At 44.8% G+C, this 25639-nt stretch overlaps 1 protein-coding gene across 1 annotated transcript; it reads right to left on the bottom strand.

The window, feature by feature from the left end:
- Window positions 1-7912: 7912 nt before the first annotated feature.
- SUPT7L (SPT7 like, STAGA complex subunit gamma) lies at window positions 7913-25617 on the bottom strand. Its single transcript, XM_063390847.1, has 5 exons — window positions 25485-25617; window positions 24619-25275; window positions 17560-17884; window positions 15881-16118; window positions 7913-13054 (listed from the first exon to the last, which is right to left on the bottom strand). Exons 2-5 carry the CDS (start codon window positions 25029-25031, stop codon window positions 12792-12794), a joined length of 1239 nt encoding a protein of 412 aa, XP_063246917.1. The 5' UTR covers window positions 25032-25275; window positions 25485-25617; the 3' UTR covers window positions 7913-12791.
- Between the last annotated feature and the right edge of the window lie 22 nt (window positions 25618-25639).

Genomic DNA, 25639 nt, shown 5'->3' with positions numbered 1-25639 from the left:
TTATTTTTGCTCTGTGGATGAAAAGAGGATTAAAGTCTTCAGAGCTGCCAATCCAGATTCTTTTTGTTGCAATCCGCTCATTTATGCAAACAAAACCCACAAAGCTGGAAGGAGACTGACACATAAGACTTCAAGTGGAGTGTGGAATAGTGATGCCACATTTTGCCAAATAGAAAATCTGTGTGCATCTCACTGGGAAACCAAGCAGAGACCTTAAAGAAGATGGAGGGGAGCAGAGAAGATGCCACAATTCACTCACACACATTGAAAGCAAAGGGACAAGAAAACCCTCAAGGCTTACAACTGACAAGATAAAAAGAGAATATAAATAGCTTTGACTGACAACATGCTTTGAAAACATACGAAAATACTTTTGTACCTTCTGGTTACCTCTACTTCGTTTAGGGATTCCACCATAGTAGGTGGGGTGGCAATGAAAGTGACAGAGGACAAAGAACTCTGTTTTTCTGTTGGCAGAATTTTGGTTTTCCACCTTCATTTTCCTTGGAACGAAAACACGATTTTTCCGTTCTCTGCAGCCCGCTCCATTTTTCTTTTCTCAAAAGAAGATCTTCTGGTTATGTAAAATAAAAAATGGAACCCAATACAGATACAGGAGCTACAGATGTCAGCTCTGCCACTCTCCTTTTCTTGTTCTCATTATTAGGAGAAGCTCATCCCTCCTTTTGGAAAAGGCTAAAGAATTTTTTTTGCAAGACAAAGAATACATTTATACTCATATATACATTTCTAGTCCTCAAAGAATTCGTTCAAAACTTACAATCTGTTCAAGATTACACACTGAACACCTGCATGTAGAGCAGAATTTCCAGGACAATTCAGGCTTTCTCAGATGGGCTCTGAAAGCAAAATTTTAGTTAAAAGATCTACTGTTGCATAAGCTTTGCTCAGCCTGCCAAAAAATTGTTAGCTTTGTCAAATCCATCATAAGATACAACACATCAGAAAGCATGACACAGCTTAAATGAAGGGTGGTATTTTGTAAAAGCATCTGACCTCATGCCAACACCCATCTGCATTCCCACTCTGCTCACGTCCCAGTTTTGTCTCTCTTGTTTACCAGGAGCTGGAGCCTGCCCAGCGCACTCGGCTGCACACACACAGGCATCCACTAGCAGAAAAATGTGATGGAAAGCAAACGTTTACCAGTGGCTAGTGTGCTTTAACTTCTGTGTGGGCACACTCAGTCCTGACAGAAAATGGTGAGAGTGATAGCCCTGGCTTTTGAAAGCCTCTCTGTAGTGAGACCAGGGAGCACAACGTGAAAGCAGAGGTTGTTATATATTCACAGGTTGTCCCAGTAGCATCCTGTGGGGAAACAGGCCTTTAGCTTCCATTCAGGCTTATCAAGCTCCTCTGAGGGTACAGCCAGGGAGCCAATTAGCACTAACAATGGCAGAGGTGATTTAGTGATATGGACATTTGTGTATAAGAAAACGATGGGTGTTGTCAGATCAGCGGAACAAAATATTCCTGGAGCAGTCCAGTCATGCCAGTTAGCTAGAGGCATCAGGTGTCCAGAGAAATGAACTACAGATCCTGACCTAAATATAGCCTGATGAGCAGTTTTGGTTTGATTTTTTTTTTTTTAATTTTGCTCATTACTCTGCCATACTGTCCTTATTCACCAAAGCATTGAGGTATAAGTATAATTCAAAGCATATCCACACTCTGTTCTTCATACACTTAAAATCACAGACTGCTTATCTGAATTGCTAGATGAAAAACTGGGAGCACTCTGTGGTTATCTCAAGCACCCCGAACTCCTCTGGTCACACATCCCACAAGATGATGACAGACGTGGCACAGGAACTACTCATAATCCTTGGGAACTGTAAATGGTATGATGGCAACAGCAAAGATGCATATATAACTGCTCTGTATATCTCTGTCTTGATTAATGCATATACAAATAGCAGCTAATTCAGTAAATCCTAAATACATGCCTACATATATTGCCCTCTATCTCTTCAGCTTTACCTGTGTCAACCTGAATCACTGACATCTCAAGGATGCTGAGCGATTCCAGGCAGAAGGAGAGGGAGGAATCAAGACTTGCAGTTTTTAACTTTTGCAGTTCCTGGAACAATTTGTTTCATCTTTCTCTCTTTTCTGCCTTTCCTTTCACTTTTAAATCCTTCAACGTTCTATGAATTTTCAGTAGATGCTCCAAGAGCTCGTGTTTTCTCCCCATGAGGAGGCTGCACACAGATTTTCTGCACAGACTGTCACTTTCTCTTCTATCTGCCACCCCAAGAAGAAACCAGTTCTTTCACAGTCCCACACTGGCACTCACAGGTACATCTACTTGCAGCATGACTCTGCAAAATTACCTCTATGCCTCATTAAAACAACCTAGAAACTCCCACAAACAGCACTGACGTCTGCGTCTGTAGTTTCTGAACCTGAGCTTACAACTGTGGAAGACGTCAGGCTCATGAAGAATTTATAAAACAGAAAAAGCAGTGTCTCTGCATAAGGGTCTGTGGGCAGCCCACAAGCTGGCCCACAATCTCCTTTCTAGCTCACAATTTCAAGATCAGATATCTTTCATTCACACTTGCTTCAGGACCCAGACATCAGTATATACATTTTCTAGGATGATTCTGTGTCATTAAACAAGTTACAAGATAGGGATCTTAGAGGGTGTCCTAGTCAATGCTCCACAGAGAGAACTACATTCGTTCATTACGGAAATACATTTTGCATCCAACCCAAAAACATAATTTATCAAAACTGAGCATGCAAACAGAATGACAGAACACAAATAACAGCAGAAATCACTGCTGATAGCTGTAGAGCTCTGCTGATCTTTTTGTGAAATGCTGGTTTTTTTAAAGACTAAGAATGAGTGTAGGAAGGTCTCTGAGCTTTGGGCTAGAGGAGATGAATACGTGTAGGATGGTGTCTCTTCAGTTATTAAATTTCTCTGTTTCCTTTGAAGTCATTGTGAAAGATTTGGTTATACTGAGATGTAGCTGGTTTGCTCACTGTTTCCCACAGAAAAAATCCATTCAGTAGACAAAGAATCGTATTTTATTTTATCCTACCTGCCTGTTTAAAAAGACACTGTATTATAGTGCATCTGTAGTTAATAGGGCTGTGACATCTCAGCCATATCAGACAAATTTAATTCAGATATCACAATATAAATGCAACTAATTTGCTTTCAATGCAACCATCAAAGAAGCTGGGAAGTGGAGGTGTGGTTTTGTTTCTTTAGACCATAAGAGGCAGACTCGGATGCTTTTTATATATTACAGCTTCTCAGATTAGAATTGGTTTGTGTCATTTTCTTTAGGCATTTAGAGTTACCAGCAATTGGCTTCCTTGTTTCCTTTCTTCACTAGAGAAATCCAGGACTGCCATACAATAGAAGAGTTTGTATCCACTCCAATAGTAGCAAAATTCTGATATTACAAGTCAAGAGCCTGTCAAAAGGAGAAGATGGAGAGTGTCAAACTGGTCTGGTTCCATTTATATAAGTCTGTTCACCACTGGGCATTGCAGACATTCAGTCAGCACCACTGTCTTCAAAGGAGCTGCTGCAGCAGTACCAGTGTCACATTCACCAAGCACACTGAAGCTCCTCCAGCAAAATCAGCAACACCAAAACCAACACTGTGGCTGCTCCATGACTGGAAAATGTAATGAAAAGGGGGAAAGGAGAAGGAGAAGGAAAAGGAGAAGGAGAAGGAGAAGGAGAAGGAGAAGGAGAAGGAGAAGGAGAAGGAGAAGGAGAAGGAGAAGGAGAAGGAGAAGGAGAAGGAGAAGGAGAAGGAGAAGGAGAAGGAGAAGGAGAAGGAGAAGGAGAAGGAGAAGGAGAAGGAGAAGGAGAAGGAGAAGGAGAAGGAGAAGGAGAAGGAAAATGGGGAAGGGGAAGGGGAAGGGGAAGGTTGGAACCGGTCTAAGCCGGTTGGAACCGGTCAGAACTAGTTGAAACTGGTTTGAATCGTTTGGAATTGGTCAGAACTGGTCAGAACCGGTTGGAGCCGGTTGGAACCAGTCAAAACTGGTTTGAACCGGTTGGAACCAGACAAAACTGGTTTGAACTGGTTTGAACCGGTTGGAATCGGCTGGAACCGGCTGGAACCAGTCAAAACTGATTTGAACCGGATGGAACTGGTCTGAACCAGTCAAAACTGGTTGGAACCAGTCGAAACTGGTTGGAACTGGTCAGAACCGGTTGGAACCGGTCGGAACCGGTTTGAGCTGGTCGGAACCGGTCAGAACCAGTCGGAACCGGTCTGAACCGGTTTGATCCGGTTGGAACCAGTTTGAACCGGTTAAATCCAGTTTGATCCGGTCGGAACCGGTTGGAACCGGTTGGAACCGGTCAGAACCGGTTGTAACCGGTTGGAACCGGTCAGAACCGGTTTGATCCGGTTTGAACTGGTCGGAACCGGTCGGAACCGGTTTGAACCAGATGGAACCGGTCGGAACTGATTTGAACTAATTGGAACCGGTTTGAACCGGTCGGAACCGGTCGGAACCGGTTTAATCCGGTCTGAACCAGTTTGAACTGGTTGGAACCGGTCTGAACCGGTTTGAACCGGTTTAATCCGGTCTGAACCAGTCTGAACCGGTTTAATCCGGTCGGAACCGGCTGGAGATGGTAGGAACCGGTCGCAACCGGTCTGAACAGGTCTAAACCAGTCAGAACCAGTTTGATCTGGTTGGAACTGGTCGAAACCGGTTTGAACCGGTCAGAACCGGTTTGAACCGGTTTGAACCGGTTTAATCCAGTTTGAACTGGTTGGAACTGGTTTAATCCAGTTTCATCTGGTCGGAACCGGTCTGAACCGGTCAGAACCCGTCGGAACCGGTTCGAACCAGTCGGAACTGGTTTGAACCGGTTGGAACCGGTTTAATCCGGTCTGAACCGGATTAATCCGGTTTCATCCAGTCGGAACCGGTCGGAATTGGTTTGATCCGGTCGGAATCGGTTTGAACTGGTTTGAACCGGTCTGAACCGGTCTGAGCCAGTTTGATCCGGTCGGAACCAGTCGAAACCGGTTCGAACCGGTCGGAACCAGTTTGAACCGGTTTAATCCAGTTTGATCCGGTCGGAACCAGTTTGAACCAGCTGGAACCGGTTGGAACCGGTTTGAACTGGTTGGAACCTGTTTGAACCAGTCAGAACCGGTTGGAACCAGTCGTAACCGGTTGGAACCGGTCTGAACCGGTTTTAATCCCATCTGAACCGGTTTTAATCCCGTCTGAACCAGTTTGAACTAGTTGGAACCGGTCTGAACCGGTTTGAACTGGTCGGAACCGGTTTAATCCGGTCTGAACCGGTCTGAACCGGTTTAATCCGGTCGGAACTGGTTTGAACTGGTTGGAACCGGTCGAAGCCGGTCGGAACCGATTTGATCCGGTCGGAACTGGTTTGAACCAGTCGGAGCTGGTCTAATCCGGTTTGATCCGGTCAGAACCGGTTTGAACTGGTTTGAACTGGTTGGAACCGGTTTGAACCGATCGCAACCGGTTTGATCCGGTCGGAACTGGTTTGAACCGGTCGGAACCGGTCAGAACCTGTCGGAGCCAATCTGAACTGGTTTAATCCGGTCGGAACCGGTCTGGACCGGTTTAATCCGGTTTGATCCGGTTGGAACCGGTCGGATTCGGTTTGAACCGGTCCGACCCGGTTTGAACCGGTTTAATCCAGTCGGAACCGGTTGGAACCGGTCTGAATTGGTTTGATCCAGTCGGAACCAATTTGAACCAGTTTGATCCGGTCGGAACCGGTTTGAACTGGTTGGAACCGGTCTGAACCGGTCAGAACCAGTTTAATCCAGTTTGATCTGGTCGGAACTGGTTTAATCCAGTTTGAGCCGGTCGGAACCGGTCAGAGCCGGTCGGAACCGGTCGGAACAGGTCTGAACCTGTTTGATCCAGTCGGAACAGGTTTGAACTGGTTGGAACCGGTTTGATCTGGTTTGAACCGGTCGGAACCGGTTTGAACTGGTTGGAACCGGTCTGAACCGGTCGGAACCAGTTTAATCCAGTTTGATCCAGTCGGAACTGGTTTAATCCTGTTTGATCCGGTCGGAGCCGGTCGGAGCCGGTCGGAACCGGTTTGATCCGGTCGAAACCGGTCGGACCCGGTCGGAACCGGTTTGATCCGGTCAGAACCCGTCGGAACCGGTCAGAACCGGTGTGAACCAGTTTGAACCGGTCAGAACAGGTCGGAAGTGGTTTGAACTGCTCATGACCTTTCTGAACTGGTTTGAACCAATTTGAACCGGTCGGAACTGGTCTGAACTGGTGTTAACCGGTCTGAACTGGTCAGAACCGGTCTGAACCGGTTTGAACCGGTCAGAACTGGTCGGTGCCAGTTGGAACTGGTCGGAACTGGTTCGAACTGGTCGAAACCGGTTCAAGCCAGTTTGGACCGGTCCGAACCGTTTGGAACCGGTCGGAACCGGTTTGAACTGGTTTGAGCCGGTCGGAACTGGTCAAAACCAGATTTAACCGGTCAGAACCGGTTTGAACCAGTCAGAACCGGTCAGAACCTGCAGTCCAGGTGCAGAAGTGATACTGCCACAGCTCTTGAGCCGATTCCGAAGGTAAAGGACTGGTCCAGGAGCAGGGGCTGTTTCTGGCCTGATAAGCTCGAAGGGAAAGACTGACAAGCTCTGCAAACCCCTGAGGATCTCTGCAAACCCCTGAGGATCTCTGCAAAAGCAGCGACGCCTCTGCCACAGATGCCGCAGCCCCATTCTCCCCACTGTAAGGGTGCCGGGTGCGGAGCACCCGTAAGGACTTTTCATCCGAACTCATTATCGGGTCGACTTCTCTCACGCAGCGTTTCCGTAGCAACAAAGAGGCGATTCTAATCTCCAGTATAAAAGACGCAGCGAAAATGCCAGGGTTTGGAGGTCGGGGTTTTCGGGGAGCGCAGCTGCTGTGCCCGCAGCCCCCGCAGCGGCGAGCGGCCAGCACCACCCCGCGGCCAGCGCCGCGCCCGCAGCCGCCCCGGGCGGCCCCGGCCCCGCGGGCTCCGGCCGCCGCAGCTCCGGGGCTGCCGCAGCTCCGGGGCTGCCGCAGCACAGCGCTCCGAGGGCCAGGCTGATTTAACCTGGCGGGGGGGCAATGGTCCTCTGCCTCCAGGTCCTGGCAGGGAAGGGGAGAGGACAGCCCCGGACTGAGGACCGGGAAACCAATTCAGCCGAAGATGTTTGGAGGAACCAGCGGCTCGGGCGGACTCCGCTCAAGCACAAGCGTGATGGGGAGCAAGCACTATTCCCTCTCTCCCGGCAAGCGGCACAGGCCAATATCCTAGTTCAGGATGTGCTACCTGCAATTGCTTAGCAGTGCTAGCAAGCATCAAACCTCCCGCAGCCCAACCCTCCTTTCCCCACAGAGCAGAGGGGAAGGCACACTGTGCTTCATTCACTGCGGTCTAAAGCAGTTCCCCAGGACAAAAAAAAAAAAAAAAAAAAAAAAAAAAAGAAAAAAAGCAGAATGTAAAATAACTAGACCAGCACATAAAAGAGCAAAGCACACGGCTTGGAGCAGAGCTTCTAGGTAGTCTGTTAATATAAGTAGTAGAAGTATACATAAGTAGTTGCCCCAGAAACAGCACTTTGCTTATGCTGGATGAATACCAATAGTAGCACTGTGGTTCTAATACCACTTCAGGGGCTCACTAGCACTGGCACCTGTGCAAGATAAGACTTCCATTTTCCCTGGCCATATCCTTGAATAACATTTCTTGCCTTCCTGGCTGTGACATTAACACTGATCTATCATCCCAGTACCTTATTTAGGCCTGCAAAAGGTCTCCCCCCGATTCCACATAAGGATAAAGAGAACCCTGAGACTGACTTTTGTGTTCACAGCATCATTCTCCAAAACAAACCAAAACATAAAACTAACACCTTTAGAATTTTTATTTCTGAACAGTTTTTATTTATTTTATTTTCTTAGAAATTACAAAGCAACTCTCTCCAGGAGAGCAACGAAAAAAAAACCCAACCCTGAAAGATTTCCAAGTAATTTTGTTCCATATAAACACAAAGCAAAGTTACATATTTCTTTCACATGCATGTACAAAAACATTTTAAGTAAAACATCCTTCACACATAACATGGGCATTAGTCTCAGAACTGAGCACATAATCAGATTGGCCTCACCTACCCTATCTAATCTTATTTTCCTGTTTTCTTTTTAAATTGTACATTTCTATGCAGGAAACATCTCTTTTTCTGCACAGCGTTATGCATATTCAAATTAGCATGGATGGCCTTGGAATTAAATCACTAGGTAGCACAGTCTGACATAAAGCTGTACACGTAAATTGTTACACTGCCATTTATACAGTGAACTTCACTGGATACCAGGCAAAACTCTTCAAAAGGAATAAGAAGGAATTGCCAGAGGGGAAAAGGAATAGGATACATGGCACTCTCTCAACTACAATCCTGTGTGATTCCTATGCAAAACACTTCAAAAGCCAAGTAATTTACAGATCTTGCTCTCCAAATTGATATCAAAGTTCCTACCAATTTCAATCATGGCAAAATAAATCACCGTAAGATATCAATGCTACTGGATACGGACATGGTCAATACTCTACTCCCATTTTTCAGCCCCCCACTTTTGGAAAGAGAGAGGACGAAGATGAAAGAACTGCAAAAACTGCAGACTGTTGAAGCAGGTGGGTCAGCAGAGTGCTTCACCAGCCATCAGCAAGAAACAGCCACTGCAAGAGCAGAGCTTCATTCCAACCCACTGCATACTCTCACTCTGGTTTAAAATTTGGGGATTACATGGTCAATGAACACACCTCACTAGTTCCCCAAGGCTGCATTAACACCTAGCAAAATCTTATTTGATTCATCAAAAGAACATATTGTCTGTGTCTGACTTTGTGGGCTAGTTTTTCAATTTCACTATTTCATGCATGATGAACACCACTGTAAATCTAAGAACCAAAAATGTTCTGAGGCGAAGGGCTCACCCAGAAGGTAAAGCTTCCACATGCATAAAAGGAAACGTCAAGCACACAAAAGTCAGCTGCAACCCTTAGCACAGTGGGGGGACAGGAGGTACAGCTATTACTCTGCCCTCATTTTTAAGGGTATAAGTGATGCTGATGGGTTTCTCACCTCTGCATAAACAGCACTTCTCCCTTACACTGCAACAACACAGCTGACTCAATAGACAGTGAATATGTACTGTATTTAAATACACTTGAAGCACTCAGGCTTGGCTTGTTGCAGAGTGTGTTACAGACTGAAATGGGTTTGGAAAAGGGATGTGAAATTTTAAAAAAAATCGCAAAAGTTAAGACAGAACATCTGCACATGAACAATACAGAGCAAGCACTTAAGATTAACACTTAGGAGGTTTAACCAAAGCCCTGGAGAACACTAGGTTTTCATTTTTAGCCCACTTGAAATCTTGCAAATGAGCAAGCGATGCTGGCAGCAGTCACTCTGTCATTTGGCTCTCGAAAATAGTGCAATGGACTTTGCATAAGTGCCCTGGCTGCAAGAACATTAGTACAAGAACCAGTTTGCAAAGCACCTACAGAGAAAGGCCCAATGGCAGGTGTTGTCACACAGTGTCAGACACAAGGGGCAAATCAGGCTGAGGCTCAAGGCCCTATCCTGGCACATCTGGAATGCTGGATCTGCTGGTTCAGCTGAGATGGGCAGCCTGTTCTTAGCCCTGTACTACCATTTGAACAGCAAGCTCTAGTAAATGTGCAGAGAAGAAAAAGCACTGGCCCAGCAGGAGGAAGTCTCTGATTCCCATCCAGGAAAGGCTTAAGTCACGTCAGTGAACTCCTAACACTGACAGCATGGGTGTCTTCAGCGAGGTAGTCAAGTTGAACTCCCTTTACGGGCACACAAAGGAAAAACAGACATTTCTAAAAATGCCATTCATTCAACCTGCTTTATACTTCTACCTCAAGGTCAAAAGGACAGTGACCTAAGAATGATTACTCCTCTTCAGCTGCAAGTGTGGCCCAAAGGAACAAGTTTAGATGCAGACACCTAAAGCTGAGGAGGTACCACCCCAAATGCCTTCCTTGCACCTGGGCAGTTGAACAGCAGAGTTGTGCTGCACTTCTTTGTGATCAGCAGTGTCACTTAAAGTATGTGTCATATAGGAGATTTCACTGACCATCCAAGCATTTTCCAGCCAGCAACAGTCCAGCTGAAGTGGAATAAAAGCTTGCAGCTCTCACAAAACTCTCTGAATGATTACCGCACCCTTTTCTTGCAGAGTAACTAAATCTCAAACACACTTCTGAAAGGCAAATATTACTATTCTTTTTTACAGTTGAGAAAACAGGGACATTGCAGCTTGGCTAATGGTGACTCAGGGGGAATCAAAATAAAGATTTCCTGGTATGCTCTTCTACTACTAACTAGGCTTAAAATAGTGAGAATTTACCCCCAGGAGAGACCTTTAAAATTGTGATGGACAATTTTAACTCCTTTGTCCATAAAAGCCTATGGTCACGCATTCTTATTAGACATTGAGGAATTTTATGTTTGGATTCCACTTCTATAAAGTGGAAGAGAAATACAGTTAGAAAAAAAGAATTAAGGACAGGCATGCTATACAGAAACAAAAATACTATGCCTGAAGCTCACTCTTTCAAAAGATAAACCTGCAATTGTAAAGATAAATGGTAGGTTTGGTAAATTTCCCTCAACCATCCCAAGGGGTTACAGGTATAAAGCCAGTTTAAGTGGCTGTTCATTCTTGATTCATGTTCATTCTAGCTCTTTTGAGAGGGAGACACACTGAATCAAGTTAAAGACCGAGTTGATCAACTGAGGATTGTGCAGAACAAAAAAAATACCATCAGTCAGCTGAGCCATAAAAGCAAGCAGCAAAATAGATTCTGTTTCAGACTAAGTTGTCAAGATAACAACCTTGAATATGAAAGCTCAGCCAGCCTGAAGTGCACTCAGTCCATTGACAGCAAAGGAAAAGTTTGCATTGCCAGTACAGGCTCACACCATTAGTAAAAGCTGTTTCATTCTCTCCAGAAAACCACATCAACCTCCCTGAACAGACGATCAAGTAATCAACTAGGGAGTAAGCTCTGCTGGTCTTGTTTCTAACAGGGAAGAATTGGTGGAGAACATGACTGCAGAAGACATAGAATTGTGGCATTTAAAGTCCTGAGAAACGTGTACAAGACAGAGTCCTGTACCTTTAGGTCAGCATATTTTGGTTTACTCAAGGAATGTCTCAGCAGAATTCACAAGGGAAATTCTGTCCTGGCTGCCCAAAAGAACCAAAGTGTGCTGCTTTATCTTCAAAGACAGCCTTCTCAAAGTAAAAAATCAGTCCTTTCTGACAAGCAGAAATTACAGCAGGCATGACAGAAGGCCAGCACAGATGACTGAGGAACTCCTGACTGATCTCAAACACAAACAGAAAGGTACACAGAAGTGGAAGTGAGGATGGGCTGGCCAGCAGAGATATAAAAACACAGTCCAAGTAGGCAGAAATAATTAGGAAAGCCAAAGCTCAGCTGGAGTTGAAACTGGTAAGTACACTGGAAGCAAAAGGAAGGGTAAAGAAAATATGCTTTACTGTTCAACAATGCAAGCAATATGGTAACAAAGGATGCTTTTTGTACTTTCAGGCTCATGTACACAACACCTTTTTCACCTGTTTCCACTGATAAGTTCTGCTTTTCAAGCCTTCTAGCAGCATGCAGGAATAAAGCATTGTCTGCAGCAGAGGAAGACTGAGTTAGTGAGAACTTGGGCCTATTGAAACCAACAGGCTGAACGTGAAGGCACTGAGGGAGCTGACTAATGGCACTGTGAGACCACGCTGCAGCATCTTTGCCACCTCCTCCTCCTCATCATCATCATCATCAGCCACGTCTCTCCAGCTAAAATACCCTGACTTGGGACTCTCTTGCTGCCCACAACAGCCAGCGAGCAGGCAGCCAGCACACTGAGGGAAATCATTATTCCTCTTTATTCAGCAATCATGAGATAGTGTTCCAAGGATGGCATCCATTTCTGTGCTCCCCCTTACAAGGGCACTGCAGCAATCACAGTGGAAGGTCACAGAGCTGGTTTGGGGGCTGGAGCACAGGATGAGTAAGGAGAGCTTAGGTAACAGGGTTTCTCCACACTTAAGAAGAGAAAAGGCTAAAAAGAGATCTCATTGTATATAATCCCTTAATAACTGGGCTAGAGAAGGCAGTCAGACTCTTCTCAGAGATGAACAATGAGAGAACAAGAGGCAGTGAACACAAGCTGGAACATGGGCAATTCCAGCTAGATGCAAATATATTGTTTTTCTTACTGTGAGAGTTGACAAATACAGGAAAATGTTGCCCAGAGAGATTTGGCATCACCATTGTAGATACTCAAAACTAAAAACGGACAAAGCCCTTAGCAAAGTGCTCTAAATGGCTGAGATCTGAGCAGGAGGCTGGAGTAGAAATGCCACAAGGTCATTTCAAACCAAACTATTCAATGGTTCTGTAACTTAGAAAATCTCCTCGCAACTACTTTTCACAGGCATCTTCCTCATTAATCTGCCAAAGCAAGCTATGCCACCATCAGATGTAAAGGGTGATCTTCAGTCTCAGGAATCAGGATGGAGTACAGAAGCCAGCAAAGAGGGGAGCTACACATCAAACCTCTCAGAGTAATTTTATGCAGGTCCTTCACACACTGGGACCAGCCCCGTATTGGAATAATCACAGTACTCTACTAGCTCCTTTCAAGTGTCTGTTGCACACTACCAGGACTAAATCAAAAGACTGTTCCTTTTCACATCTTCTTCATCTTTTTCTTGCAGCGCTGGTTGAAGACAGGTGAGGATCCCATCAGGCTGTCAGCAGAATGAGAACCGTAGCTGCTCTCAGAGCCGTTGGGGCTTTGTGGCATCCCAGCTTCACTCATGCCTGACATTGGTTCCTCAAAGACGTCGCTGCCTAGCACCCCGTGGCCATGGACATTAGCCTCCTCGCTTTCCTGGGGCTCCATTTTCACCTGGGCCAAGTTCCACAGTGGGGAAGCATTCACCTCAGCCCCTGGAGAAGGAAAAAGCACACACTAGTAACTGAGTAAAAAGGAAAATCACAAACACCATGCAGATACAAGGGACAGCAGCAAAGGTAAAGAGGGAGCAAAAGCAAAGCCACAGGTTAACTATGCTGGAGGAAACAAACAAAACACTGTGATCAATAAAAAATATCTGTTGACTTATATTTCATTGCCCAGCAATTGCCACTCCAAAAATATGATGGTACCCTTTCACTGTTAGCCTCTATGTTATTTTGTCCATGATAAACAACTTCAGTCTCCAGAAGGAGTGTCCTAGCAGCATCAAGTACACCAACAGCACATGGACTAGACCCTGCAGAAGCAGGACTTTGAGGCAGTCCAGAAGTCATTATGAGGTCCTTGCAACCACCAGACATCCTGGGCTTCTGCTGGGGAGGTGAAGTGAGCAGGCAGAGGAGCAGATAGATGAACAGTCCCAAATAGCACTTTCAGCACTGAAATGCAGGGACATCAAAGCTGCAGTCAGCCACCTGCCTTCCTGCCTCCTCCTACTCAACACCCACAGGTCTCATCCCATCCTTCAGCAGAACAAAAAGAAGTCCTTTTGGCTCAACCTCACAGATGCCCTGCTGAGAAATAGCTCCCCCACCTCACTTTTTCATAAAACATATCTGGACTAGTGTGCAATCTGAGCAATGACTGAGGATTTTCTGTACAAGATTACCAAACCATATTCCTTGAAAACAGCAAATGTTTTCTCCCCAAGAGAAGTAATTACAGATTGTATTATTTCTGTTTAAGTTTAAAGTGAGACAAAAATCCTATTAAAAATATACTAATTGGTCTCCTTGCTGAGATGGGCATAAACAGACCAAAACTGAATAAATTGTGAAATCTTTTCTCTCTTGTGTGGGGTTTAAGTTCATGTGGAAAATTTAAAAAAAAATAAAAATAGGAAACCATTTTTAGTAAGTTTTCCAAACTTTGTGTCTCAAAGAGCATGGCTACAGTTTGAAAGCACAACCAAAGCTCTTGTACTGAGCCAAACCTATGACCATCCCCTGTTATCAATATACTGGTAACAATAGGCCATTATTAATAGAAATTACAAAGAGAGCTAATGTTCCAACACGTGTCTGTGCCAAGAATTCTCCTTTATGACAAAGTCAAGAATCTTTTCCAGATCAGCCTAGCCAAAACCAAGGTTTATGAGACCTTTTTGGTAACACAGCCTACATTAGCTCAGTTGCCTTAATGCAAGTCCTTCCTATGTTAATCATAAGTAAATGCATCCCTGTCACCACCAACAGACACATCATTAAAATGCTATCGGTTCCAGAGTCACAGCTCCAGTCTCCATAATAATCAAAGGTGCTCACTAAACTAAACTGTGTCTTTCCTTCATCAATTGCTCTTCATCGCTCAGCCTTATTCCTTTCAGCTCTGTCACCTGTCACTAAGAGTGTCACTAATGACTAAAAGTACTTAAGCATCAACACAGGATGTTTCATCTTCAAAGCACTTTGACTTCAAAGTACTTCACAAATAAGCTAATCTTCATGTTATCCTGAGAGGCAGAGGAACCAGGAACAATTTTGCCTCCATTTCTCCAGCTGCAATGAATGTAAGCAGCCTGCTCACAAGTGCAATGTCAGACATCCACAAAAACACAGGAAGAACATGGAAGGCTGTAATGAGAGTTCTGCCCTCGGACACTGAAGCCTCGCTGCCCTCCCTGCAGGCCTCACACCTGCGTTTCGAGATGGCCGTGTTCTAATTGCAGCAGCTTTTACTTGCTCCTCAGGATATTACAGCTCTCCAGCCTGCCCAGGTCTAGACTGCAACTTCTCACAGATGAGATTTCCAAAGGCTCTTGTGAAGTGAAGAGGGATTTTCAGGGAGGAACAAAGCACTTGTATTCTTAATTAGAAAACATCAATTCTGTATCAGAGAAGCGAGAGGCATTTAATACACAGCTAGCATGCTAACCTCTGGGTCTCAAGTGGTGGATGCTAATACAAAGCCCTCCAGATGAATCACTCGCAGCTCTGGATGGGCCAGAGGAATCTGCTGTTCCTTCTCCCACAAAATTGCAAATACTTCACATTTCAGAGGTGATATGGAAAACAGTATGAGCTTTCAGAAAAACATTAGATGGATTTATGTTTTTTAGAATTCACCACAATGCAAAAAAACTACCGGACTCGGAGGTATACTGTAACCTCACTATATATGCTGCTTAGCTTAGGGTTAATAGGAGGACAAGCTTCATTGTTTTTTACCCAGATTTTTAAGTGAAACAGTTATTATTTCAGGGAATTCCAGAGTTCAGATGGTTCTATGCAAAATCAAAATTGCTTCTTTTTCATTCCAAGGCATTCAGCTTCACTGAACAGTGAAAAGAATGAAGCTTCTGTGTAGTACAGAGCAGGCACAGCCACAGCAGATTCTCCTGTGCTTGCCACCAGTGTGCTTCAATAGGATGGCACTTTGAGGAAACAAGTGCAATCTCTATAACCCCACTAATCCATTCACCATCTCACTTTCCATGGCCTCAGCCAAGTACCGCAGGCTTTGGAGTAGAGATGCTAGGAGGGATTCTCAGGAGCCCATTTCACATAAGTCACTGACAAGCTTTCATAAAACAGTGACTGTCACTACCAGGGTAACTTCTGAATATGGAGGACAGCACCAAGTACCACTTGTGTTGCCAGAATTCATTCAGTGCCTAAACTATGTAAGGACCATGACTTTCAAGTTTGCAGGAATATGAATCTCTGGATGCAAATCCAAACCTAACCAGAGGAAACAAGATAACATGGAACTTTTCAGGAGAAGCAAGAAACCCCTACCTGAAGTCTGTGGGGAAGCTTCTACTTCCAAGTTGGCAGAAAAGCGCTCACTTTGAGCTCCAAGAACTCCAACAGGCAAAGACTGGTCACCAGAAGCCAGATCTCCTTCCAGCTCTTCACTTATGGGGAAAGTAATATCACTAACAGGTTCCTCCTTAATCTTCACAGGTTTTGTGTCTTCTGCTGCCTTTTCAGGGTTGACAATCTTCTCATATTCTTCAGAGAGCTGCTTGCTAACCTGTTAAAGATCAGCAGGTGAAAAAGAGGCCAGAAAGGTGAGAGTGACTTCAGAGGATCTGATGGCAATTACATTGCAGTGCACTCTGTTCCCTGAACATTATTAACATCTGACCTGAATGAACAAGTAAACAACTTAGCAGCTACACAAGAGATTTTTTTCCCCTTTAAGTGCACCCTCTGTGCTGTAACAAGGGACTTTAATAAGAGGTTTAATCCACTAACATCTGACTGATAAATACGAGCACTTTCATTTTATAAACAGAGAGGATGAGGCTCAGAAACTTAAACAGAGCATAAAACAAAAGTAGTGTCTCATTGGTTTTACCTATGACTGTTCCCATCCTCCAGTAACAAATTCACCCGAGCACTAAAACCCAAACCCCTCAGACCTTCAACAGCCTGTAGTGACGACTGGATAAAGCCTGAGTATATTCTGTCAGATTTACAGCAAAAAACACAGAGGTTTTCTCCAGTTAGAGAAGTGAAACAAATACAGGAATGAGATTTAGAACTACCCTGTACTTCCAGAAACTTAACAACAGTAAACAATTAAATTTAAACATTTCAGATTTCATCTGCTTCTAACAAATACTTGTTTCTACCACTAAAACCCAACAGTCGGTGATCTGTGCTCAGGAAAATTGCAAGATTTTTAAACAGCAGAAGCAAGGAGGAAAAAGAATAGCAAAGCCTATTTCCCCCTTCTAGATATACTTCCAAATAAAGGGGCTACTGTGGACCTCAGTCCTGTATAAAGAACAATGATTGTTAAGACAACGATCACTTGCAGGGTGAGAGTGAACTGCAGCAGCAGAATGATGCAGAAAACCCAGATTCCAAAAGGACACAACATCTGAACAAAAACATTTGAACAAAAGTGAACAGAACTGGTATTTTGAGCAGGAATGTTTCTAACAAAGGCAACTCTTTAGGCTGTTATTTTTATATAAGAAGAAGGTAGCATCTGTGTGACAACTCAGATCAGCAAAATACTACCCTATACTTCTAAAGCTTAAGGAAGTCACTCCTTGTTTAAGTGAACACAAACCACTCTACAGCCTAGAAATTTGTTTGCTTACACGTTTTCCAAAATGTTAACCAGCCAAATATCCCACTAAAGGAGAAAATTCAGTTCATCAGTCTGTTCTGATTTCACCTCTACTGGATAATTTTGACTGGGTAATTCAAGAGCTGGGGACACCTCTTAAATTCAGGCAAGCCATCAGTAGAGCATCCTTAGTCTCACTAGGAAGACAAATAAGGGGCTCTGTCTTCCAGTCAAAAAGCTCCTGTTCTCTTTCCCTTGATGACTCCTCTCCACATCCAGGAGGTCTTCCAGCCAGACTTCCCCTCAGTAAGAGTCAGGACTCGTCCCAGGAACAAGCAATCCTACTGGGGGTCCATTTCCTGGTGCCACAGGTCCCTGATGCCCCTCTCACCTGAAGCATGTAGCTGTGATAGTCCTTAATGCGGTGCTGCCAGAACTTCTGCAGCGAGAGCACGCTGCCGATGCCCACCTCGTGGAACACCTGCTCCATGACGTCCGGGAAGGGCGTGTGGCCCAGGCGCGCCTCGCGGTCCACGGCGAAGCGCAGCAGCTTGGTGAACTTGAGGCAGTACTCGTGCGCGATGTCCGTCAGCGTCTCCAGCACGCTCTCGTTGGCGCACTCGAAGCCCGTGTGCGCCAGGATGGTGGCCATGGACTGGTACAGCAGCTGCCGGCAGGAGGACCAGCTCAGCTCTGTCACTGGCTCCCCTTTTCCTCTGGGAAACAGGAAAGACACAAATAGCACACTTTCAAAAATCTGAAGGACTGTATCAGTGGAAGGGATACTGTCAATGATAGGGCGATGTACACAGGGAAAGCATGGGCTTTGGGTTCTCCACAGCTTCTCTGTTACATATCTACCTAATAAGTGTTTATCTGCTTTTCCTTCTTCCCCTCCCTCCAAATCAGCACTTCCAAATTTCATTTTCCCTTCTAATGCCACAAGATTCTTTGGGTGATTCATGAATGTGGGAGGCAAATTTTCTGAGCCCTTATGCATCTCCCTTCCCACCCAGGAGCTTTTCTCCCAGAGATGTGAATTAAATGGGCCCTTGACACAAACAAAGGCATTTTAAACAACATGAATGCAAATAACTTCCCCTCTCAGTTAATCACATTGCTCTTCCTTATTATCTCTGATGTCACAGGCCTAATAGTCAGATACAAAGGCTTCTGGGATAGACAAGATTGGAATTTCTAAAGCAAAAGACTCATAAAAAGGCAAGAAATGGGACACACATATATTTCATAGAGGTACACTGTAGTCAAAAAGACTGTTTGTCTGCCCTTATTTCCAGCAGTCAGTCACTAAGCATGACACTGGAAGAACTATCCCCATATGCAAACTAAGGTGTGAACGCCAGGCCCTGGGAGGAGGCCTGGAAAAGTCTGGCCATAAAGCACCATTCCCTGGTCTTGGGTTTAAGACCTCCCTCCTCTGTTGCTAATCTGGAAGGAATGACTACACAGGATGGAGGAGATGGAGAACAACTGACATGAGCACTTCAAACATCATTCACTTAGAGTCAGCCAACCAAATTTCTCATCAACATGAGTTAACAAATAGATATTCCCCAGAGGAGTTAAGGAAAGCCTCTGGGAGGGAAACATATACCTACCAGGTTTCTCAACTTACAATTAAGTGCATGTAATCTATTTGCCCATATCAGTAACATGGACGTCAAACGCTGATGTCAAAAAATCAAATTCCATCACTGCTAAGTGTGATACTCATACACTTTTTACACTCCATTCAGCACCAGGGGCAGAATTAAGCAAACAATTTCACTCTTCATTTGTTTCTGATCAATTTCTCCCAACATCTTGCACACCGCACCTGGAGATTCTCCTGGCTGTTAACCCTAGATAACCTGCATATCACATACACTCTTTCCAGTAGAAGGACCTGATTTAACAGCACACAGACAGTATTGATGGCTTGATAAAATTCTCACTACTCTGTCTCTCCAGCAATTCATGAGGTAGCCTTCAGTTCTCACTGAGAAGCTGGGCCACAGAGCCTCAGCTTCCCCTGATCCTCAGAGCTGACACACAGAAAACACAGCAGTAAAAAAAAGTGAAGAGGAGTGAACAGGAAGGTGAAACTTAGAGCTATGAGGATGAAATTTATTCATTTTTAAAACCACCAGCGCAACACTTTCTGATTATTCAAATAAAGGAGGAATCACACTATATTAAGAGTGGCATATGATCACATTTCTAAGTAGATATTAAGAACAGTCTGTGAATCTCAGGTCATGGATTCATCCCAGTTATTAATTGATGGAAAATGACTAGCATCCCAATTTCCACTCAGTTATGTAACTACTTTGCAAAGAGGACAGCAAGCACCCTGACAAGATGAATTAAAAGATCATCAGTTTCTCTATAAACCAAGTGTCATCCATACTATTTTTACATTTCCCTCACTCTCCCCTCCACCTCGGCAGCAGAACTCTGAAATTCACAAACAGCCATATGTCTCACACAACACCAGGACCAGGAGTTTACAACAGAAATAAACAACCATCAAAGAAAATCAACCAGAAAACAATCCTTAAAGTTCATGTCTATAAAAAAGAATCTCTTTTTTCATATTAAGGACATACCTAGCTGTCCAGCAGCCAGCAGTGGAGGTCATCTCATGCTATCAAAACTGAATATCACACTACTATTAATACAGAGACATTCACTAAAAACAGTGTGAACACACTTAAATTACACAGATTTTGGCAATCCCAAGCAAGATACTTAGCAAGATGCAAAACTGAGTGAAACAACCATTCAGTAAGGCATATCACTGCTCAGAAGCAGCAGAGAATATTGTGTCTCTTTTAAACTTCTAGAGGAAAAGAAACGAATTGTGAGCATTAAAAAGCAGCTAGGTCACTATGCTGGAAGGCATATAATCAGCTTGAAATCTAATCAGTTAAAGACAGAGAGGAAAGACATTTCAGGTACTCAAATCCAAATCTCAATCTCTTGCTCTTGGTTAGGCCAGTCAATTTGGTTTTGGTTTTCTTATGTTTTCTTCTCTTGTCTTCCTGTTTCTCATAATAAACAACAGAGAAATATGATTAAAAGCCAGAACAGAGAGCAAAGATTGAAATGTTGTTGTAGATGTTAATAGAAACCAACAAAGAAAGTAATTTTTCTTCATCTCCTCTAACTTCCAGGTACCCTCTGGTAAGAATGCACATGAACAAAACCAGTCATACAGACACATTTATGCTGAAAGCAGTTATCTAATGTCAAGCCTTCCCAAAAGGGACAAGCAAACTTCTTCTTCTCCCTGATGATCATAGCTAAAGAGCATCTGTCCTAGATTTCATTTAGCTACTCAGCACAACAAAGCCCCCATCCAGGTGTTACCATTATGCAGAATGCCACCCTCTGCAGCACTCAGTCCTTTTCCTGAAAGGCTCGGTCATATATCCACAAGTAAACACGAGAGCTTTACTCCCTGAAGTTCTGTCACCAGAGATTAACAGGACAGGGAATTAGGCCTGTGACGTGGAGGCAATCTCCTCTACAGAATATATAGTACAAAATTTATCACAAATCCTGGCCAACTTGCCACTCCTCAATTTTGTATTCCTAACAGAGTGCTATATATTTTATATATGGGTCACCAACACTAGATGATGCTCCAGACAGAAATATACCTGTCAAGCTACAAATTCATTAGACCCAAAGGCCAGCCTTCTCCCACCACTACCAAAAACATGCAGAAGACATGAAAACAGTGTCCATTTACACCAACCAGACTTATTTTCTGATTTAGTCAGTTTTCAGACCTCACAAAAGGCCCACTTCCTGTGTCAGTCAGTTAAGTGACAATGAGCCACCCCACAAAGGCAACACAACCCATTCCTCCACGCTCCTCTCCTGTAAGGCTGTTTTTCTTAGAGGGAAGGGGAGCTCATGGTTCCTTTCTCATGGAACTATCTTCAGGGGACAGGCTAAGTCAGCACAAGGATCAGCAGCTGAGGTTCAGTCAACTGCAGGAATGGATTGAAGTGCTCTGCTCCCTCCTAGGTGAGCATAAGCCGGCAGCAGATGGAGGGAGGGACTGTTTTTCCTACGAACAGGACAATTTGATGAAACATTATGCTGTGAAGTTGAATTTCTACCAAATGAGCTGCAACAAGGCTGCTTTAGAGCCATTTTCCCAAAGCAGTAAAATAGAGCAGAACATTGCAGAGACAAGATACACTAGTCAGAGAGAGCACCAAAGAACACAGCACACCAACTCAAACCAGAAAGTTGTTTTCTTTCAGGAAAGAGCCTTTTAACACCTCATCCTGGGTACAACACCTCTTTTTAAATACCTCTGCTATGTCTACAGAAGGCTGCACAGGTATGAAAAGAAATTGCTCAATAATGGAAAAAATAAATTGGGTCCCAGTGACATAACCCAGACCAGTCAGCTTAGAAACAGGCCAAGCCAAAGCACTTAGATCATCAAGGGAAGTGTCCTCTGCCCACTTTATTTACCACTGCTCCAAATCCTTCCCTACATTAAAATTGCTATCCCACTGACATGAACTCCTCTACTTCTGAACAGACATTTCTTCACTACAAGTCCTTCTGCCAAGAGCTGTCTTCCCATTGCAAGCTCCCAATTTTGTTTACAGATTACCTTTCAATGCAACCCAATGTGGCCAGGAATGCAAATGACCAAACAACTGAGAGATCTGTTAAGAACCCAAGCATGCACACACAAGAAGAGGCACAGGAGTAGATCAGGCTTCTTTTGAAGATGGATGTATGCTAATCTGAGAAAGCTGAGCAGAGAAGATGGAAAAGCTACCAGTTGTTACATGGTAAGAGTCTCCTGTCAATGGTAGTTTCAAGTCTACAGCTCCTTACCCATTCTTCATCAATTACACTTTAAGCTTCTTTTTTATTTCTACCAAGCGAAAGCAAATGTTAATCCCTTATTGTGCATCCCAAGAACTGTAACATCACCAGGACCAGATGGTACTCCATCCAAGAATACTGAGGAAATGCAAGGATGAAATAGCTGAATAGCTGTGGTGAGTCACCTCTTGCTTTAAACTGCTTTGGCCCATAAAGACCAGAAGACAGAAAGTGTGAAAACATTTTCCTTTAATACCTTCAGAAGAGATGTGGAAAACTGCAGGCTGAGAAGCATGGATATATTTTGGAGCATCAGGGAAATTCAAAGAACTAGAGGACACACAAATAAATATGTAATGCTTATAAAGAACACAGAGAGCTTTTTTTAAACTGTAAAACCTGCTTCACAAAGCTACCAGAGTCCTCCAAATCTATCAACAAGCAAGTAGAACATAGATCTCCACTCTGGAGTCCAGGTCTACCCTGGGGAATCTGTGCCAGAATCAACATATTTTTTATCATGTTTTTTTAACATATTTATAAACAGTCTGGAAAACTGTAGGGGAGGAAAAGTGTAGTGATTATAAAACCATTGTTAGTACAGACTTTGGGGGATTGATAAAACCAAACCAACTCACAAATAGCTGTAAATTAAGCTCTGCCTCTTCCTCATCATACGAGGAGGTAGGGGTTACACGTATGGGGCAGGGCAGAGGAAGAACAAAACCAATTCAGGGGATAACAAACTAAAAGACATGGGGACAGTGTGTCAAAGAACGAAAATGAGTAACAGGGAAACAGAAGAGGACAGGCCTACATTAACTAAACCTGTGATCTGATTCAGGCTGGCTACCCTTACCTTCCTTTTTTTTCCATATCTAAATGTACATATATACTACTTCTCAGACCCAGGCTACTGAGCAAAAAACCAGAATTAAAATATGGATTTATCCAAATGCTGCAATTCTGACAACTGTACTTCAGAAGGCAGCATAGATTTAAGCACTACCATGTTTTATTGGGGGAAGAATGTTCTTCCTTTAATTTGATTTTACATGCTCAGAAGCATCAGCAAATCATAGAACTTCATTTTTGCTGCTAGAACAGGACCTACAGAACAGCTGCTACTCTTAATTCACGTGTCTCAAAACAGCTAAGAACAAACACGCAACAACAAACTCAAAGCCTTCCCCCTGGAAAAGCATAAATGTGTTTGGGTTAGCAAGCACGCAATTAAATTCTAGAATACACTGCAGCTCATTATAAATCCACTCTGTCAGCCACAAAACATTTCATTTCAAAACTGTCTCCAGTTTCCACAACGTAGTCCTTACACTCCCCCACGTGGCTGACCACTAAATAACATTTCTTTACCAGGACCCCAGAAACTCGGAATGAACAACAAAAAGACAAAGCAGCCCTCAAAACATGGCCAGAGCCACAGAAAACGGAACTTCAAGCTGAAGGCACTGAGGAGGACAGAACAGAACACTTCTCAGTTCTACAAACCACAGGGCCACGGTGCAGGAGTCACAGGCCCTGACTACTCTCACACAGCTGTAGTGCCCTTCACCCCTCTCTGCTAATTACTTTGTATCTTCCGAGAAGGATGACGGCGTTCCTCCAGAAACAGCACTAAAGAATCACTCTACTCTTCAGAGAGACTCTGTTACCAAATGCAACATCTTTCAATAAAATGCGTTTCATACAACCTCAGGCCATTAAAGATCTCTGCGGCATTTAACGGATAAATTATATTCAGTTGATGCACATTTACCCATTTTAAAAACTAAAATATCCTCTCCCTCAAAGTGTCCATTACTGCACATCGTAGCAAGGATTAATCCCTTCATTTAAATGCACATAACCTACAAAGTATTGTGAGATCTTGCAAGAAATGCAAAAGCTCCTTGTGAAATCAGTGCCTGTCAGAGGGACAGACAGGCAGCGGTGGCAATACTATTTAATCAAAGGCTGGCAGCAGAGGTGGAAGCAGTGCCAATTTCCTTTACACTTTCTCCAGCTGGTGGAGCCAGTAGCAGAGACAAGAACTCCCTTCACTTGTGCTCATTTCCAGCCCTGCCTGGAATCTGACCCATCAAACTGAGTGGAATGCAACAGTCGCTGTGCCACAGGTCCTTGGCCATCGCAATCTTACTAATACACAATCAAATTAATTTTCAGAAGCTACAGCTGAACAGCCAAAACCTAGTCACCTGTTTTCTGGGTTTTCAGTTACAGTAACACAACTTTAGTTGTAAGTGATCTAAATAGAAGAGACTTCACATCCTGTAACTAACCCTGTCGAAATACTACTGACAAAACCATGTACATGCATTTAGTGTAGCACTAACAAGGCAGAAATCAGCACCACACATCCACATTTTACACACAGGAAGCAAAGGAGAGCAACGTGCATGTTATTCACACAGGAAAAGTCCAAGTAATTCCTGTCTAAAGCCTGTTTTATACTTTACATACAACTGCTTGACCCTTCAGCCTAAGGGAATCAATATAACTACATATACATTTTAAAACTCTCAGCTTTCCTTCAGCCAAGAACTAACCTAAAGAAATACCAACACACCTGTAGAAATCACTCTCTGGGTCACTGTGCCTCAGCTGAAATGGCATTTTGGGGATTTTGCTATCCAGAGGAAGCAGGTCGTCAGGGAGGGGTGGGGAGGCCGGACAGGACGGCAGGGGTTCGTTCTCTTCGGGTTTTATGCCCTCTGCTTGCTGCTGGTTCTGGGCCTGGGCGGCGGCGATGAGGCTGCGCAGCCGCCGGTTGTGCTGGATGAGCTGGATGGTGTGGATGGTGAGGCTGCAGGGCTCGGAGGGGATGTCCAGCATGGTGGTGGGACGGGGCTTGTTGGCGGACGGCTGGTGCAGCGGAGGATCCTGCACCTCCACAGTGCGAAACTCACGCTGCAGCAGGTCAAAGGAGCTGCGGTTGGCCTGGCTGGAGGAGACCGGGATCTCGCCCCAGTATCGCAGCATTTTTACACAGGTCACCTGTCGTGCTCAGAGCCCAGAAGAAGGCTACGAGTGCTGCGGGCACAAAGGACCCTTGTTGCAGGGAAAAGCACTTTGGGCAGCAACAGCCACCGGAGCTGGGATGACGCTCCGAGCACCCCAAGTCACGGCGGCCAAGCCGGCTGTCGCTCAGCCGGGCAGCGCAGTGTCCCCGACGGCAGGAGGCTGCCGCCACTCTGGCGGTATGCAGATCGCACCGCGCCTTCTCCTGAGGGAGAGGGGGCACAAACAAACGCACTCGTGAGACGGAAATGGTTTCTGTGTGTAACAAAGGCCCACCTGGGCCTCGCTGAGCGGGACCCGCGGCGTGGAGTTATTCCGAGGGCCGCACTCGATTCGCCCGCCCTTGCCCCCTCTCCGTCCCCGGGCCCGCGCTGCCCCGCTCCCCGGGCCCGCGGCTCGCCCGCCCCCGCCTACCCCTGCGCTCCGCTCCCCTCCGGCCGCCCGCCGGAACTGCGTCCCGGTCCGCCACCGACAGCGGCTCCCCCGCCACCCGCGCTCCTCCAGCCCGGAGGAGGGAAGCGCCGGCCGCCGCCGCAGCCCCTTCGCCCGCCGCAGCCGCCGCGCTCCCT

The sequence above is a fragment of the Prinia subflava genome, chromosome 2 (genome assembly GCF_021018805.1).
Source record: "Prinia subflava isolate CZ2003 ecotype Zambia chromosome 2, Cam_Psub_1.2, whole genome shotgun sequence".
NCBI lineage: Eukaryota > Metazoa > Chordata > Aves > Passeriformes > Cisticolidae > Prinia > Prinia subflava.
The sequence above is the reverse complement of the archived record's forward strand: the minus strand, read 5'-3'. Positions and strand labels throughout refer to the sequence as shown.

Coding starts and splice junctions, on each gene's coding strand:
- SUPT7L (XM_063390847.1), bottom strand. CDS start 25,031: ATGCTGCGATACTGGGGCGAGATCCCGGTCTCCTCCAGCCAGGCCAAC. Junction 17,885..24,618: donor CCAGAGAGTGATTTCTACAG/GTGTGTTGGTAT, acceptor CCTGTTTCCCAG/AGGAAAAGGGGAGCCAGTGA. Junction 16,119..17,559: donor ATCACAGCTACATGCTTCAG/GTGAGAGGGGCA, acceptor GATCTTTAACAG/GTTAGCAAGCAGCTCTCTGA.